General features: G+C 41.8%; 1 protein-coding gene across 1 annotated transcript in view; it reads right to left on the bottom strand.

Annotated features, from left to right (window-relative positions):
* The window catches only part of spon1a (spondin 1a), a 177,135-nt gene that overhangs the window by 33,295 nt on the left and 125,285 nt on the right, over positions 1-18,555 (bottom strand). Inside the window, exon 6 of the mRNA XM_056279385.1 lies at positions 2,329-2,393. Coding sequence (XP_056135360.1) covers positions 2,329-2,393 — 65 coding nt within the window. The remainder of the gene's footprint in view (positions 1-2,328; positions 2,394-18,555) is intronic.

Raw genomic sequence — 18,555 nt, 5'->3', positions numbered from 1 at the left:
AGGGGTGTAGAAAATATCGATACACTCAAGTATCTTTTGTGATACTGTATCGATTCTCAAAACCACTATATCGATTTTTAATTGTTTACATGTAAAGGTCCACGGGTACGACGTTAAACTGCAACCGTCGGGTCATTGGCGACTAAACCGGCACCCCCACTTCAACCCTTGGGTTGTTGTGAGGAGGGTGTGTGGACACCCAGCAGGACTAAAAACAAAACCTGTCAAAGGGCAGATGAGTTCCTCTGTGAACCAACAGCCATCCATACCTGGAGAGGAGATAGGGACCACCAGGTACTCCCCCTACTCAAACACAATGATGACTCAACCAAACTCAATCACCACAAACAGTGGAAGAGACTTGTTGAGGCATCAGCTGTGCTCCTACGACCTCCATAGGTTACGGAACTGATGATGAGGAAAGGTTTGTGACAAACATTTTATGTTCTGTGTAACCCCACAACTGCTAGATAACAGTGTTGTCACCTATCTTCAGCCATTTGACTCCTCCACTCTAAGGCAACAACGTAAACTGAGACAGGAAGTAGCATAAGCACAAAGAACACAGGCCTATGAAATCGCAATATATTGCCTTTCTTACCGCATTGCGATGTATTGAATTGTAACCCTTATATCATAATACATATCCTATCGCCAAATTCTCACCAATACACAGCCCTATTGACTACCATGGGGTCTAGAGCCTTCAGTCGTTCTGCCCCCCGCCTATGGAGCTCTCTCCCACAAGACATCCGCAACACTGACTCTTTCAACCTTCAAACCCCGTCTCAAACCTTTTCAAACTGGCATATTCAGTCTGATCCAGGCTTCATTGAGTTTTGTGCAGATGATTTTATACTCATCTGGTGTGTTAACTTTTATCGTCTACCCTGCTTTGTTTTGTGTTCTGTGAGGTGTCGTTGAGTGCTCTGAAAGGTGCCCACAAATAAATTATTATTATTATTAGTCAATCAATCCCACTTTTTTGTACAAAGCTCATTTCATACATTAAAATGTGATGCCATGCACTTTGTTAAATGAGAGTGAACAGATAAAAAGACAGCATTGATAAAAGAAGAAAACAGTAAATAAGTAAAACAAAATCAATGCAATATGAAAGAATAATCCTTAATAAAATAGAGTGAAGACGATATAAGAGTAATAAAATATAATGAAAAAATATTGATTAAATTCAAACAGGCAGACCCCCATCATTAACTACCAGCAGATAGATTAAGAGATACACATTTATGCTATATATATATATATATATATATATATATATATATATATATATATATATATATATATATATATATATATATAAGTGTGTGTGTGTGTTATATAAATGAAAGAAGGCGTTACCCTACGTGAAAGCATCAGTGTGTCATGAGTAAACAGTTGCTATTCTTGGTTTCGGTGAGAGACTATCCTAGTTTATGACCATGTACACAGAACGCTGCTTCATGAGTCTTACTTCATGTTCTTCCAGTTCAGCTAGCATGGATGTTTATGGACTGGGGGGGGGACCAGAGTACCCACAGGAAACCCACATAACAAAGGGGAGAAAACGACAAAGAGTGTTGGGATTGAAGCTAGAATGCTAAGCTAATCACTAAGCTACCATGCTGTGTCATTTTCATTATTATTATTGTATAATAACTTATTACTATATGGCAATGTTTTTAAAGCATCTATATATATATATAACCTTGTTCTTGCTATGTGTAACCACTCCAAAACAAAATTATTAATTTTGTGTATAGTACATATGTTGTATTTACACAAACCACTGCATGATATGATTTTTTTCCCCGTATGGAAATGGGAAAGCAAGCTAATCCTCCTCATGATGTGAGTGCTTCTATCCGCGGCTATGCATCTCCCCTTGGAGTCTCAGCCCGAGATCTACACATGTATTTGTGGAAACAACACTGCATGGGCCTTCTCCACTGGAGCTCTTCTGTAGCAGCTCCTTGTTTTTCTCATGAATAAGAGATTAAATGGCTGTTTATGAATTTGGGAGTAAAAGAGCTTGCATACTGATGAGCCTGGTGTAGCTGGCAGTTTCAGGGCACTTTTCAGCTGGGACCTCGCAGATCAAGTTTGGAGTCAAAAGTTGGGATCTGCATGTTTTAAATATTCCCATTTCCCCTTTCATTTCCATTTTTTGTTTTTTTGTGAAGTCACACAATGTTATGTTAAAAAGAGAGACTGATCCACTTATAAGGACATGGGTGAACCAAGAGCAGTTTAAGAAAACAAAATAACAGCAGCTCGCCCAATGACAGAAAGGACCTAAAGGCATCATGACCATGTAATACTTACACATTTAAAGGTTGCCAGGCCGGCCACTGAGCCTTCATTTTGATTACTGTCAGCACGTCATCACCCTGACAGAGAGAGAGAGCAAGAGAGAGGGAGAACAAAAGTGTATTTAGTCAACTACAGTAGCTCACAAATCAGAACTGAAACAAAAATTTCAAAAAAGTTTAAAAAAAAAAAAGCCTCGTTTCTGGGAAATTAATCTTTTTTTTTGTCTAAAAAGGAAATAATCTTGTCAAGCATGTTTTGCATTAGAAAAGCGATCTTATTATAAGAAAATGTATCTAACGTTGTGTCTTAATAAGATATTCCAGCTTTAACTGGTTAACTGAGCTGGATTTAACAAGCTACAACAATGGTTTACACAACATCCCGGCAGAGGAACAAGGCTGCGTTCCTCATTTTAAGAGTAAAACCACTTGCACAACTTCTCAATCTGAGAATCTTATGAAATGACACCAACAAGGATTGTTTTCATTTTATTCATTTTGTGTGTGTGTGTGTCAGACTCTACTGCCATCATTACGTTAACACAGAACAGAACCAGCTGCTTCACATTTCACATTATTACTATTACGAGAACCTGGGTCTGATACACACACACACACACACACACAGGGCAACAAGCATAACCTCACAAACACATGACAAAAGTTGAAAAATACAGTTTAACATGACCTTTGACCCATGTGAAAAATGTATACGGCTGACAGCAGAGCTCCTAGTAGTTTCTGGGGACATTTTCTGATGTAAATATGAACTAATGGTTTGTAGAAATAAGGCCACATTCTGAAACCCTGACTGAGTCACAGTGCAGCAATGCATGCGCTTCAGCGCTGCAGCAGGATCCTGCAGGCATCATGATCATCATCATATATCAAAATCTGTTGTTTTTTTTTTGCACAATTTTTTTATTAAGTGAGTGGAGGTCTGAATACAATACATTCAACATTTTAACGTCACATAAACATAATTTCTTCAAGAAGTCAAATTTCATGGTTTGACCCTGTTTGAGTTACTCAACCACAGGTACCATACAGTCACATACAGTTGTCATCACAGATAATATTGAACCCCCCCCCCCACCCACAAGACAAGATAAAGAAACACAGGATTATATGAAAATATCAAAGGCTGACATAACTTCCAGTAAAATACGTCTTTAAATATGAATATGGCACCAAGTTTCAGTTCGAGTCGGAGTTTAGATCTCTCTCCGTTAGTCACTCCCTCGCTCCTGCAGACTTTTCAGTTCAGGTCCTCTGAGGAGACTTGCAGCTGATCAGCTGTGTTAGCCTTTCTTTACATTTATGTTATTTTCACTGCACAATGACAGAAAATCGTGCAGGGGTAGCACTCCTGTATCAGCTCGTCGGCCCAAGAAGCAACAAGAAATTGCAATGCAAACGTGTCAAAGATGCATATCTTGAAGCTATTTAGAAACACTATTTCAATCGCAGTTTGTCCACCACCACGTGAACACAACAGTGTGTCTTTTATAATACATCAGACGAGGCGTTGTGTGGTCCAGTCACATCTCCCAGGTAATATTTCATAAGGACATGTGCCATATCTTTGTGAGTACAACTATAATATGGAGTGAAATCTACAAGCGGATATCAGTTCAGCTGCTTGTGCCATGTTTGGCAACTCTATTTTATATGCCATGTAGTTTCTATCAAACAGCTAGTATTGTGTTGCTAGAACTCCAAACAATATAATGATGAATTTGTTACATAGGTATTTCTCACAAGTCCAAATTCCATCCATTAACCAAACCACTTATCCTGCTCTCAGGGTCGCAGGGAAGCTGGAGCCTATCCCAGCAGTCATGGAGACACCCTGGACAGGCCGCCAGGCCATCACAGGGCCCCCACACACCCACACACTCCTCTGGGGACAGTTTAGTACAGCCGATTCACCTGACCTACATGTCTTTGGACTGTGGGAGGAAACCGGAGCACCTGGAGGAAACCCACGCCGACACGGGGAGAACATGCAAACTCCACACAGGACGACACGGGACGAGCCCAAGGTCGGACTACCCCGGGGCTTGAACCGAGGACCTTCTTGCTGTGAGGCGACTGCACTAACCATTGCGCCACTGTGTCGTCCAAGTTCAGATTCAGGTAAATTATTTGAATTAATAGTACTCACAAGTAGTGGCTTCTCCCTTACATATTTGTTGCCCTTTAGATTAATCCATTTAACAGATACTGCATTACTTCGTCATTTCTGGAGAAGGCCCTCTCTTTATCTTTTAAGTGGGACATGTTGCTCATTTCTGATGTTGGTCCCAATGTACACTCATTTGAGAACATGGAGTGTTCAGACCTTCTTACATTCTGATAACATTCATACATTTTATTATGCCTTATTAAAGACTTGCAAACATTTGAAGATTTATTTTTGAGGCCCCTTTTTTAAAAAAATTTTTAAAAAGCAATGTTTTCATACAAATCTCACGCACGTGACGGACCATTGGTCCCAGTAGGTTTATCTGGGACGGAGCATGAATCAAACGATGTTGTTTGGGGTGATGTTGTTCTCTGGGAAAAGGTTCTTCATGTGCTTGAAACGCTGTTCAATGTGTGTTTTCAGTTTGTTAATAGTCTGCAGACAAACAACGGGAGCAAGCAAAATTTGAACAATCTCCAAGAATGATTGTGTAGTATCCATGACCTTTGACTGCAACAACCAGAAACGGCAGTATTTTTAGTAGAACATCGTTTGCCCTGAAGACTGCTTTAACTTATTATCACTGGAAGCTGATGTGCTGTAGGTTATAGGGCTTGGTTCATCTCTAACACTAAGTGGAGGGTAGGGGAGGCCAACTAATGCAGTATTGAGAACATCCAAGTCTAGTTGTCCTAAAAAGGACTAACTGTTTTATCACACACTTTATTTCTAATGGAGCAGTGCCTTCAAGTATTATGTACGGCATATCTTGGGGTGTTCACTGGATCAAGTGAACGGCCGGGAATTCTACCAGTTTCTCCTTCCGTTGATCCCGAATGTAGTTTTTAAGCGGTTTCTGAAATACTCAGTGTTGGCCTTCTCAATAGCACTACACTGCCGGACATGTCTCTATTGTCCTTTCCTCAAAGTAACCCTTATTAAAATGAATTTGTGGGGCGTCCGGGTGGTGTGGCGGGCTATTCCGTTGTCTACCCACACGGGGATTGCTGGTTCCAATCCCCGTGTTGCCTCCGGCTTGGTCGGGCGCCCCTACAGACACAATTGGCCATGTCTGCGGGTGGGAAGCCAGATGTTTGTATGTGTCCTGGTCGCTGCACTAGTGCCTCCTCTGGTCGGTCAGGGCACCTGTTCAGGGGGGAGGGGGAACTGGGGGGGAATGGCGTGATCCTCCCACATGCTACGTCCCCAAGGAGAAACTCCTCACTGTCAGGTGAAAAGAGGCGGCTGATGACTCCACATGTGGTAGTCTGCAGCCCTCCCCGGATCGGCATAGGGGGCGGAGCAGCGACTGGGACGGGTCAGAAGAGTGGGGTAATTGGACAGGGGAAAAAATCCCCACCCCTCCAACAAAACAAAACAATTTGCATGTCCTCAAAAAAACATTCACACTGCCGGCATTTATTATAAGCAAAACCAACACACTCTTTAAATCCATGACGCTCATGCAGAGCTAAAGTGTCTCCACATATCGAAACTAATGCCCCAAATATTTCACATTCACCCTTCCCAAATTTGAATTTTAACATTGTGATATAGCATTACCAAGTCCTCATGCAACCTTCCCAATAGTCCATCAACTCCACGAGAGCTGGCTCTTCTTTGCAACGGGGAGTAAGCGAATCGCAGCTAGTTTCGATCTATATTTAGGATTAATGCCCCCCCCCCCTCCATGGCAGGGCAGGTACACTGACTTGCAGCCAACAGCACAATAATTAAATTCACCTGTACCTCAACAGGATTTACAGCACACATACACAGAATTGGTGCCAACAAGACATACAATCAGCTGCAGTTTGCTCCAGTTTTTCAGTAGGACTTTTAGAGCTCTGTTATTGACATGACTGACTAAGCCCTTTGAATATGCCACAAGAAATACAAAAATAATAACGGTGCCTTCAGGCAGAGGCTCAGGCTTAGGGGCCCAGTAGGCCCGTTCAGTAATCAACCCATGTTCCCAATGTATAATAAAACAGTAGCAACTTATTCTTGGAAGCACGAGACCCAAGTGGGTTGCAAATTTCAGTTTTATCAGAGTAAAGGATTATCTGTAAAGCAGAGGGCCGAGCAGTAAATAAAGGGTGTGATTTCATGAGTTCTCCATCTATGATGTCATACAAATACCCACTTCTGTATTTCTGCGGCTCACCTATTATTGCCAAGACTTTTGGATGGGAAAATAACTGTTCTTAACTTTTGTTCAGAGGTACACAATGAAAACATTTGGGTGTGGTAGAGAGGACTCTTTTTTTTTTCTTTCCCAGCAAGCAAGCAAACAGTATACCTAACAGAAACCTCTGACTCCACAAAATTGAAATCCTCCTTAATCACACTGTCCTGCCACTATGTTGTCGAAACAGAAGCAAACTGATCCTCAGTCCGGTCAAATACTCCCATAGCCTCCTTTCCAAGTTCACTTCCTCGACATTACGGGAATACTGTTTGTGGCTGACTCCTCAGATTAGTCACCAACACAGCTTGGTGGCGCCGGACTGCCACCAAGACATTATTCACACCACTCTGTAAAACAGGCCAGAAACGACAGCAAATTACATCACAACGGTCAGTATGAAAAAACTATCATTGTGTAGTGCCCCCGATAGGGCTACAGACTACACCACCCCTACTATAAGGATTAACAAGAGTAAGGTGAACTCTATACCAATGACTATAATAAACAACTGGGGAACTTCAATGTAGTTATCAACTGAATGAAGGGGCAATAAATTGTTGAATTAAGTTTCCTTTATTAATCCCTCTGGGAAAATTCAGTTACTGCAAATTAACCCATCCTAGCTGTGATCTGTGTAGCTAGGAGCAGTGGGCTGCCGCCTTCATGCTGCGCCCGGGGACCAACTCCAGTTTTTTCCCCATTGCCTTGCTCAGGGGCACAGACAGGGGTATTAACCCTAACATGCATGTTTCTTCTGATGGTGGGGGAAACCGAAGCACCCGGAGAAAACCCACCGCAGACACGGGGAGAACATGCCAACTCCACACAGAGGATGACCTGGGATGACCCCCAAGGTTGGACAACCCCGGGGTTTGAACCCAGGACCTTCTTGCTGTGAGGTGACAGTGCCAACTACTGGGCTACTGTGCCGCCCAATAAATTTGAAATACTAAATATGTATTTATCTAGATTGTGTTGCGCAAGAACAAACACACAGTATTAAAAAAAATAACATATCTCAGGGATAGATATCAGTTGTGTCGCAATAAAAGGAAGCTAATACAAAGTTTAACTGTAGTAAAAAACCGAGGGTTAAGAGTTATACAGGCACACAGCAAAACTCAAAGTATAATCAATGCGCGTTATGCACGGCATACAATAGGACTAACTACAATCACCAACAGAGATACGATTTTTTGAGAGGTAGACCTACGCCTACAGTTCACACGCTTCACAACAAGATCACTCAAGGCTGCAACAGTTTATGACAAAATGTAAATATCTAATTTCCATGATCAAATTTGCCATTAGATATAATCAATAGAGTCACAGGTCAAAATAATGTTAATAATAAACCTGCGAAAGATGGCGTTTTTCTCTCGCAGTCAACACAATAGCAGCAGCTTGTCTGGTCGTGTGTGTGTGTACAAATAACAATAATTGAATAATTAATAATTGTAATAATTGAACACACTGTTCAGTTTAATTATGAGTAAACTAATGTCCATGTTATTGTGTGCTGAAGAAAACTATCAATAGGCTTATCTGAGATGGGCATGATGGGGAAGAGGAGCCATCTGCAGGCTCGCTTGGAAAATCCGAGATGTTCAAAGTTGTATTTAAGATACCATCAACAGTCTGGGACGAAGCATGGTGCCATGGAGAGGTAAGGGTGCCATCATTGAAGCCAGAGTACCATGATCCAGTATTGTCAAAAGCACCAAAATGCTCTGGAGCGATAGAATCCAGACAGGGTTGCACTCTGTTATCCTCCATCTTCAGCTGATTGCTCTGTGTTCTCCACCATTGCATCTTCCATTGGTTGCTCTCTGTTCACCACCGTTGCATCAGCTGGCCCATCTGCCTGCGTGTTTCTGTCCACCGTCGACGTGTGTTCCCCTCTTGAGGTCGCTGCCGCTCTCTCGCTCCATGATCTACTGCTAACACCAAGAAGTTCAGCGTGGGTTCTTCGAATATAGTATCAAAGTGAGTTGTAGGCTCCATACGCTTCGGGACAACCACAGCAGAATTTATATGACTCAATAAAGGTTTGAGGGTCACAGCCACAAACACAGCAAATAACACGGCACCAAATCTTTTTCTGTTTTTCTCTCAAGCCTGATGCCTACCATACACTAGAAGACTTTGAAAATACTTTAAAAAGACCTAAGTCCAGCACCCTCTCACATCTAAAGACAATGTGTCACAAGTCACTGAGTTTTTAGCCACAGACTAAGATATTGCAAAGACTGGGGATCTTGAAGGGTCACTATCTGCAAGACTAGAACCAGATTCCTTTTGAGATTATTTCCCATCCTTGTCCTGGTGGAATTCCCCCCCCCCCACCATTTTCTCCCCAATTGTATCTGGCCAATTACCGCACTCTTCCGAGCCGTCCCGGTCACTGCACCACCCCCTCTGCCAATCTGCGGAGGGCTGCAGACTACCACGTTTCCTCCCGATACATGTGGAGTCGCCAGCCACTTCTTTTCACCTGACAGTGAGGAGCTAATAAATAAAATAAACCCATCCTTCATTTTTTCAGTGTTTTTGACAGGTTTTTACGGCATAAAAAGTGGCATTTTAATGAACCTCACTCGATTTATGATAGGGGAGCAAGGGGTAAGTCGAGCCTGTGGGTGAAAGGAGCCACCCACTGTATCTAGGTAACCATAAACAAAAGTAATTTTAAGACCACAAATTAGGGTAGTGTAGTTCACATTACTCAATCAATCTTGGACTATTGGACATGGAGAGAGTGGTAAGCAAAGCAGAGCAGAAGAAATTAAAAAGATTTTTGTCATGCCAACTGAATTCATCATGTTTGCTAAAGTTATCAGTCTTCTATCTTAATTAAAATAGACATGTTTTGGACATTATTACATGTTAATTTAAGTCAGAGTAAGCTACAAAACAAGGTCATAAACTTAGCACACTTGTGGATCTGAGACAGTGTGTGAAACAGTTTTGGCAAAATGGAGGTTCACAGGTAAAACGTGCCAGTGATGTTGGGACAAGTTGAGTCAATGGCTCAGTTTACCCCCAAAAGTTAGGTTACATATGTACAGAGTAACCTGTCTATTTAAGTATTATTTTCTGATATTCTAGAGATAACATCAATATGTCAAGGCAGTACTAAAGAAAGACAAACAGAGGCTCAACTTCCTTGATCGAAAGAGGGCACCAAGGCAAGTGTCAGAGGGGTGGTCCATTCGGTCTGTGGCAAAGGACCAAAAGATAGGCAGAATGACACTCAAGAGGTATATCAACAAAACAAGTAGTAAAGGAGAAGTTCCCAGAACAGGTTATGCCAGACTAGCAAAAGCTCATCAGTTTTTGATGATAACATGGAGTTTGAACTTGCCAGCCACATCGAGATACCTGCAGACCAGTTTCATGGACTAGCTCCCTTAAAATGCAGAGAACTTGGATTTCAGTTAGCAAGTGAGAATGGCATTTCTATTCCTGAAAACTGGACCGAGCAAAAGAGAGCAGGTTAGCTCTTTTTTTAATAAGTTATTTTTATATTACACAATTACAACTCTGGCTTATTTTATTACTTTAATGGGGTTTCCTCTAGGTCGCAGTTGATTTGAGCTCTTCAGAAAGCACCACCATCTATCATGCTGAACTCAAGAGGCTACGTCACTGGCAAGAGCCACTGCCTTTACATAGACAGAATGTTGCATAATTCTTCAACAATCTGGCATCAGTGATGGAGCAGCGGTGTGACTCATATAAGCTAACTATGTCTGAGTACAATTCTGAATCAGTCATTTTATGAAGGAATGTTCATCTGAATGTGTTTTATGTTTTATATCAGATACAAATTACCTCCACATATGATCTACAACATGGACGAGACAGGTGTCACAACTGTTCAGATGCCAAAGGAAATTGTGAGAGGTGCAAGAATCAAGTTGGCTCTGTGACATCGGCTGAGAGATGTGAGCTTATAACACTGATTTGTGCTGTCGATGCAACAGGCAATGCTGTTCCACCACTGTTCATTTTTTCCACGAGTCCGGTACAAGGACCCTTTCCTCAGAGGAGCACCCATGACTTCAGTTGGATGCTCAACGAAGTCCAGATGGACAAATGAAGATGTCTTTACACGCTACCTAGAGCATTTCATCAACCACACCAACTACTCAAAAGAGAATCCTGCTTTGCTTCTTCTTTACAATCATGAATCTCACATCTCCCACAAAGCTGTAGAAATTGCAAAGGATAATGGAATTATATTATCGACCCTACTACCTCATACATCTCATCGCCTCCAGAATCAGAATCAAACTCAGAATCTACTTTATTGACCAAGTGTGCCTATGCACCCGAAGAATTTGACTCCGGTTCACAGCAGCTTCTAGCACTTGCAGACATCACTCGCACAAGAAAAAAAAAGGAAAAAGAAGAAATAAATGGAACAACAACAGGACAGTGGAGGTAAGCATGTATGCACAACAGGTATGTCACTACTATACAGAGTTTTGTTATGTTTGAATAATCAGCAACCTATGCTCCCATATTATACCATATTGTTTATAATATATTGCCCATACATTATACCTATACACCATACCATGACTCCACAACCTATCATGCCTGTCATACAATGCTATATACTCCCACTATATTATCTTATGTACCAAAGTATACACTATATATTCACCTACCATCCACCTCACAACTACCTACTATATTATATACATTGTTACAACCACAACAATAACAGAAATAATTTGTAACCAGTGTACAGCAGTTATATGTGTATTTACAATTGTACATTTGTTATGCACAAACGTTTGTACTACACATTTGGTTTCAAGAGGTAATGCACATTGTAGATATGCAGGTGAGACATCTTGACCAGAGGGGGCTATTTACAGTGTCATATTTACATAATAAGTGTCTGTTCCTGCACCGTGCTGTTAAGTATTCATGAGAGAGATAGCCTGTGGGAAAAAATTGTTCCTGTCTGGTGGTTTTGGTGCTCTGTAGTGCTTACCAGAGGGTAGGAGTTCAAACAGACTGTGTCCTCAGTGTGGGGCGGGGGTCTGTGATGATTCTGCCCACCCATTTTCTGGGCTCTAGAGGTGTACAAGTCCTGCAGGGTGGGCAGGGGAGCGCAAATTATTTTTTCCCCCCTGCTGTCCTTACTGTTTGTATGTTCCTATCCTGTTTTGTTGCTGCTCTGAACCAGACCACGATGGATGTGCACAGCGCAGATTCAATGACTGCGGTGTAGAACTGGCTGAACAGCTCCTGTTGTGGCAGACCAAATGTCCTCAATTGCCACAGAAGGAGCATCGGGCCTTTTTGAGGATGGAGTTGATGTTGGGTCTCCCACTTCAGGTCTTTAGAAATGGTAGTTCCCAGAAACTTGAAGGTCTCCACAGCTGACACAGGGCTGTTGGATATTATGAGGGGGAGCAATGCTGAGGGGTGTCTCTTAAAGCTGACTGTCATCTCCACAGTCTTGAGCTTGTTCAGCTCCAAGTTGTTCTGACTACAACAGCGCACCAGACGCTCCATCTCCCACCAATATGCAGACAAAGCAAGAGAGGCAGGATTGAGATGGTTTGGACAAATGTGGAGGAGAGATGCTGGGTATATTGGGAGAAGGATGCTGAATATGGAGCTGCCAGGGAAGAGGAAAAGAGGACGTTTATGGATGTGGTGAGAGAGGACATGTAGGTGGCTGGTGTGACAGAGGAAGATGCAGAGGACAGGAAGGGATGGAAACTGATGAGCTGCTGTGGCGACCCCTAACGGGAGCAGCCGGAAGTAGTAGTAGTTGTTGTACTGCATAAATGGATGTACATAAATGGATGTGCAGAATAGTAGTAGTAGTAGTAGTAGTAGTAATACTACTTTAGGTAACATGTTGAACAACAGAACACAAATATATTGTTTTTAATTAAAAGAATGAGTTTTTCCTATTGTAAAACTGATTAATAAAGTTAAAAATGATCTCAAAATTGTTTTGTTACATTTTTGTATCAGTATTTAACGGTGGCACTATTTACCCCCAGGGGGCTCAATCACACCCCTACCTTGGGGCAAGTTGTGCCATATGAATAACTTTTAATGGGTCATTGTTCTAAAACATAATAAGCAGACAACTTGTTTTAATTTCCATGGGTACAATTTTGCAGTAAAAACATCAAATGTAAAAAGCGGCTCATATTACCCCGTTCACCCCTACCTCAGTAGAGCACCGAAAATAGTGGCGTTTTTGGTGAGGGGGGGGCATTAAAAAATGGCTTTTTAATGTAAATCATGTGAAAATAAGAGGCAAAATATGGCACGTTTGGCTTTTAAAACTTTTATTGTACTTTCAATAATGAGATTTTCTTCACCAAACAAAATCTACCCACATTTGGCGTTTTGCAGATGTTAATTTCAGACCCTGTCTGTTTGGTAGTGTGACAGAGGGTGCCCAATTGTTGGTGATAATTGGGGGGGGGGGGACCATTGGATGTCTAAACCTTACTTTGTATGCAGAGTAGGAAAGTCACTTTTTAAAATCTGAACATCTACCAGCCATTCAATAGTAAATCATTTATTTTGTGTCTTAAATCTACCAGCCCTTTTCATAAAAAAATAAAGACGCATCACACGGCTGATTGATTGGAGGGAGAAAATCTGCGCCTTTTCTTACGTCTACATAACTATAAATCCCTTATGAATTGCATAGGTTGCAAAACTAGGTCAGGAAAGTAAAAAAGTCGTAATCATGTATTCGCTCTATCCATGGACTAAACTAGCTGACTATAATCAACAACACTCTTCCGGTAGGTAGGGGAATGAAATCAGCTGATTTAGTACATAGGTGGATGAAATACCCGGTTTGGACCTTCTGGTCTTGGTTTGGTCACCTCTGCCAAGTTCTCTTTGTCATATCAAGGCAGATGTAACTTTATTAGTCAGTTAATAAATTAATAATATAAGAATAAAAGGGGATATTGAATGGGGATTTTTTTTTTGTCTCTTCTCCCGTGTGATGCGAGTCTCCCCTTTATGCATGTGCAGTCTGTCTTCCTGTCAGGTCTCCATGGTGATGGTGGTCACGTGGCTCAGGTCCTAAACTGTTCTGGTGGCATCTGGCACTACTTGGCATTCTCGTCATCACATTCTTCATATATCTTGTAATTCCATTATCATTCTGTTATCCTCTTTCAGTGCTGTATTCTGTAAGTTGTGTACACACAACATCCACTGCACCTCTGTTGGTCTTGGATCCCTCCTCTGTTGCTCTCCCTGGGGTTTCTTCCTAATTTTTCTTCCTGTTAAAGGTTTTTTAGGGAGTTGTTCCTTATCCGATGTGATGGTCTAATGATAGGATGTTGTATTGCTATAAAGCCCAATGAGGCAAATTGGTAATTCGTGATAATGGGCTATACAAATAAAATTGACTTGACCAGCATTTGGCTGGTGGCTAGTGCCAATTTCCCACCATGTTTGTATGTCTGCTGTCGTGAAAGAATTAACCCTAGGGAATTACTAATTAAGCACTAATTTGTCTTGGGATTAACTAACTTCTCTATGGTCCAGCTGCTAATACTGGAGAAGACATACTGCCTTCACTCTTCCAGGATGACATCCCGGGAGCCACATCCTGTGGTGCCGGGCTATAAGGCTTGTTGTGAATAAAGACAAAACGGCCAGTTCTCCGTCTTATTACAGCATACAAAAAAAAAAAACACTGAGTGCACCCCTCTGCAATATCCATAAAATGTTAAGTATAATTACAAAACTGTCAATTTGATAACATTTTATTTATTTCTAGCCTAAGTCGAAGAGGACTGAAACTCATTCATTTGAAAAACAGAAACATTTGACCAATTAAAAAATAACAGAGGGTTCATATTTAAGAATCAACTGCTTCATTCTTCTTGGGCTTTGGCTAGAAACAAATACTATTGTATAAAATGGACAGGATTTGAGGATGTCCGGGTAGCGTGGCGTTCTATTCCGTTGCCTACAAAACATGGGGATCGCTGGTTCGAATCCCCATCAGGCGTTCCTACAGACACAATTGGCCGTGTCTGCAGGTGGGAAGCCGGATGTGGGTATGTGTCCTGGTCACTGCACTGGCACCTCCTGTGGACGGTCGGGGCGCCTGTTGAGGGGAGGAGGGGGAACTGGGGTGGAATAGCGTGATCCTCTCATGCACTACATCCCCCTGGCGAAACTCCTCACTGTCAGGTAAAAAGAAGTAGCTGGCGACTCCACATGTATCGGAGGAGATATGTGGTAGTCTGCAGCCCTTCCCGGATCAGCAGAGGGGGTGGAGCAACAACCGGGACGGCTCAGAGAGCAGGGTGATTGGCCAGGTAGAATTGGGGAGAAAAAAAAAAAGGGGGGGGGGGGGAGTCCAAGGAAGGCCAAGGGTCCTCCTTTGAAGAAACCATGACAGGATGGAGAAATTGATGCAGATGTTGCAAGAAGTGATTATGGTGGAGATTCCAATGCCTCAACCATTATTTTGGAATGGTCACCAGCACCCTGGGATAGCAGTGATGAAGCATGGATGTATTGCATTTAATACACTATGCATCTATGGGTCTTTGGCAGAGACAACTTTTTAAGAAAACCTACGCCACCAGCAAGTAGACAAGCAGAAGCTTTAGTATGTGGTCCAGCGAAGTTAGTATTCCATTGTTCAATATTGCAAGATTAAAACAAGTTACAGGCATAAATGAATGAATCCTATTACTTCTACAGTTCCTCCTTACTGTTAACGTGTTAATTTTGAAACCTAATATTTCCCTTACCCCCCTCCCCCTTTTTTATCAGCTGGTTCAGTTGACCTCTTAGACAGCCAGAAAACCCAGGTAAGACACTACAAGACTCTCCAAGAAATGTACAAATCTAAGAAGCCAAACAAAGCTGTGGTAACTCATTTGCTGAGCCTGGAGTTCATCTAGAAGATGTTCTATTACCTCCGATGACGTAAATGAACAAGACAGACTGAAAAAGATTCTAGAGGTGTGCCCATGTTTCAGGGAAGTGGATCACATAAGTAATTTAAGCAGATAGTTGCCCCCTTGTAAACAGTCATCACATTTTCAGTTCTTCCCAATAGAGATTTGGAAGTAGCTTGACATAATTTTCATATTCCTTAGACACTAGAGCTCTTTTTGAAGGGAAATCAGTCATCAAACCGTTTGACCAGGACTAGCAATGGAGATTTTTTTTTCCAATGAATTTTCTATCTGTATTTGAATGTATTTTTCAGGTCCTGGATGAGCTGCAGAGAATTATTAACCAACCAATTCCCGGTACATCTCTGAGATGAAGGACTGATGGGAAAGCTTCTATTCAAAGGTCCAATTTTATGGTGTCATGAAGAAAGCCATGAAGGCTCCAAAAACTTTGAATGGAAGTGAGATCACAATACCTTGATTTGCCCAAGTTTTTATATATATGTTTGTTTTTTTCTCTCCAATTGTACTTAGCCAATTACCCTATTTTCCAAGCTGTGCCAGTCGCTGCTCCACCCCCTTTGCTGAGCTAATGAGGGCTGCATACTACCACATGCTTCCTCTGATACATGTGGAGACGCCAGCTGCTTCTTTTTACCTGACAGTGAGGAGTTTCGCCAGGGGGATGTAGCGCATGGGAGGATCGCGCTATTCCCCCCAGTCCCCCCCCCCCGAACAGGCACCCCGACCGACCAGAGGAAGCGCTAGTGCAGCGATCAGGACACGTACCCACATATGGCTTACCACCTGCAGACACAGCCAGTTGTATCTGTAGGGATACCCAAACAAGCCGGACGTAACAAGGTATCAAACCGGCGATCCCCGTGTTGGTAGGCAATGGAATAGACCACCAAGCCACCCAGACGCCCTTTTTTGAGATCTTATGAGTGGTTTTTTATGGTACTGCCTTGAATTGTGCCTTTTCTGTCAAACCAGTGGAGCATGCCATAGCTGTGTCCAGAGCCCTGCCACTGCTGTTCCCATCCAGCACCATGCCACCTAGGAAGCTGGGCGCAAGCAGTTAGGCTCTTTTCCATGTCCTTACGGTAAGACTTACTGCAGTATCTTAAACTGTATGCAGAAGTTATTCATGCATACATTATATGTTCTATTTGGTTATTTTTTGTGATAAGATTTTGTCATTTTCACAATGAAAAAAGTGGAAGTGTTGTCGGTAATTGCTGTAAGAGTAGCTTTATTGAAGCCATGTTCAGTAATTGCAATATTCAGCAAAGAATATATACAATATCTTTTCCCTAAGATGTCAGGGGTTAATGTGGCTATCGTGCTAGCTTATTTTTTTAATGTAAAATGCTCATTTGACCATTCAGTGTCCAGATCAAGGTGTGTGTTACTCGTGGTGTTTTTCTAAACTTTCTTCATTTCCAGACGTCTTTTGTCATTTGAACTTCAGAAGACCCTGATGGTTTCCTGCACTAACGACCCCTGTCGTTTCCAGTTGTGCTCACTCTGAAGACAACTGCATAATCGCCGCTGGAAACACGCCAGTGACCATCTCTCTGCCTAATGGCATATTATTATGCCCTGCACCTCACTTACCCAAAGTGCATTTCCACAATGTTATCAATATTGCAAACGGAAATTCTACAAGATTCCATCCATGACCAAGATTCAACCCCCTCCTACAAAAAAGCCTTTGGCAAGTGGAAGTCCTTCATTGAGTGAGTGAGAGAGTTTCTCTCTCTCTCTCTCTCCTTCTCTCTTGCCGTCTCTCTAGCTCGCTCTCTGAGTTTCGGTCTGTTTGTCCATCTGTCTGTCTATCTGTATGTCTGTCTCTCTCTCTCTGTCTCTCTCTCTTTGAGTCTCGGTCTGTCTGTCTCACTCTCTTTTTCTGAGTCTCCTCTCACAAAAACCTGTGTTTCAGAAAAAGTTAGTCTTGCCACATGTCTGTTGGTGTCATTTCAAACAGTCTTGTTCCTCTGCTAGGATATTATGCAAATCAGCATAACTGAAATAGCTGGAGTATTCATTTTTTGGCAGTGTGTTAAGCCTAAATATCAAATATTTATATTTTTCTTCTTTCGGCTTGTTCCCGGTTTCCCAGGGGGTCGCCACAGCGGATTTGATAGTTTCCATTGGTACCCTGTGAGTGCACAGCACTGATGGCGGTTGTTGTTAACCTGGGCCTTGACTAATCCCGTATGGTCTTGTCAATCCGCATAATGATTTGGCAAAGTTTTACATCGGATGCCCCTCTTGATACAACCACAAACCCTATGGACAGAGGCACAGGTAAAGCATATTAAATATAGAAATAGCATTTTTTGTCCTTTTAATTCCCAGAGATGTCCAGTGCTTCTGTTATTTGTCAGATGCCAAAGTTTTCTGTTTTCTAACACTTGTGTTCATGAAGAGCTTAAGGGAAGTTCATCTGAGGGCACGTGGGAATCCTTTGGTATGTGTGACTATGCAGAAAGTGGTCTTGTCCTGAATGATGGGCTTAATGTTGTCGTGCTTTTCAATGAAGCAGCTTTGTTGCAAGGTTTTTCCTTTGGAAAATTGTTGATCTGTTTTGATTAAAAAAAAAAAAAGAAGCTAAGAATAAGAATGCTTCTGGTGCCCTAATTTAAGACAGTCACTTATTCTTATTATGCTGTTTGAAGAAATTGTTTCTTATTGTAGGTTTTTTTTTTTTTGGTTAATATTAATTGTAGATTATGGTATAAATTCTTAAAGTCAGCTCAGTCAAGAGATCAAAATACTAATTTTAAGTAAGTTTATGTTAAATAACTGAGTTTTCATTGCCTGCAGTAAGCACAACTTGCTTAAATTTTAGCATTTTGTCTAGTTTTGATGCCCATTAGTCTTTCAGTGGCTTTAATGTGAATTTAATGCTAGTTTTAATAATTC

This window comes from Lampris incognitus, chromosome 4 (genome assembly GCF_029633865.1).
Source record: "Lampris incognitus isolate fLamInc1 chromosome 4, fLamInc1.hap2, whole genome shotgun sequence".
NCBI classification, from domain to species: domain Eukaryota; kingdom Metazoa; phylum Chordata; class Actinopteri; order Lampriformes; family Lampridae; genus Lampris; species Lampris incognitus.
The sequence above is the reverse complement of the archived record's forward strand: the minus strand, read 5'-3'. Positions and strand labels throughout refer to the sequence as shown.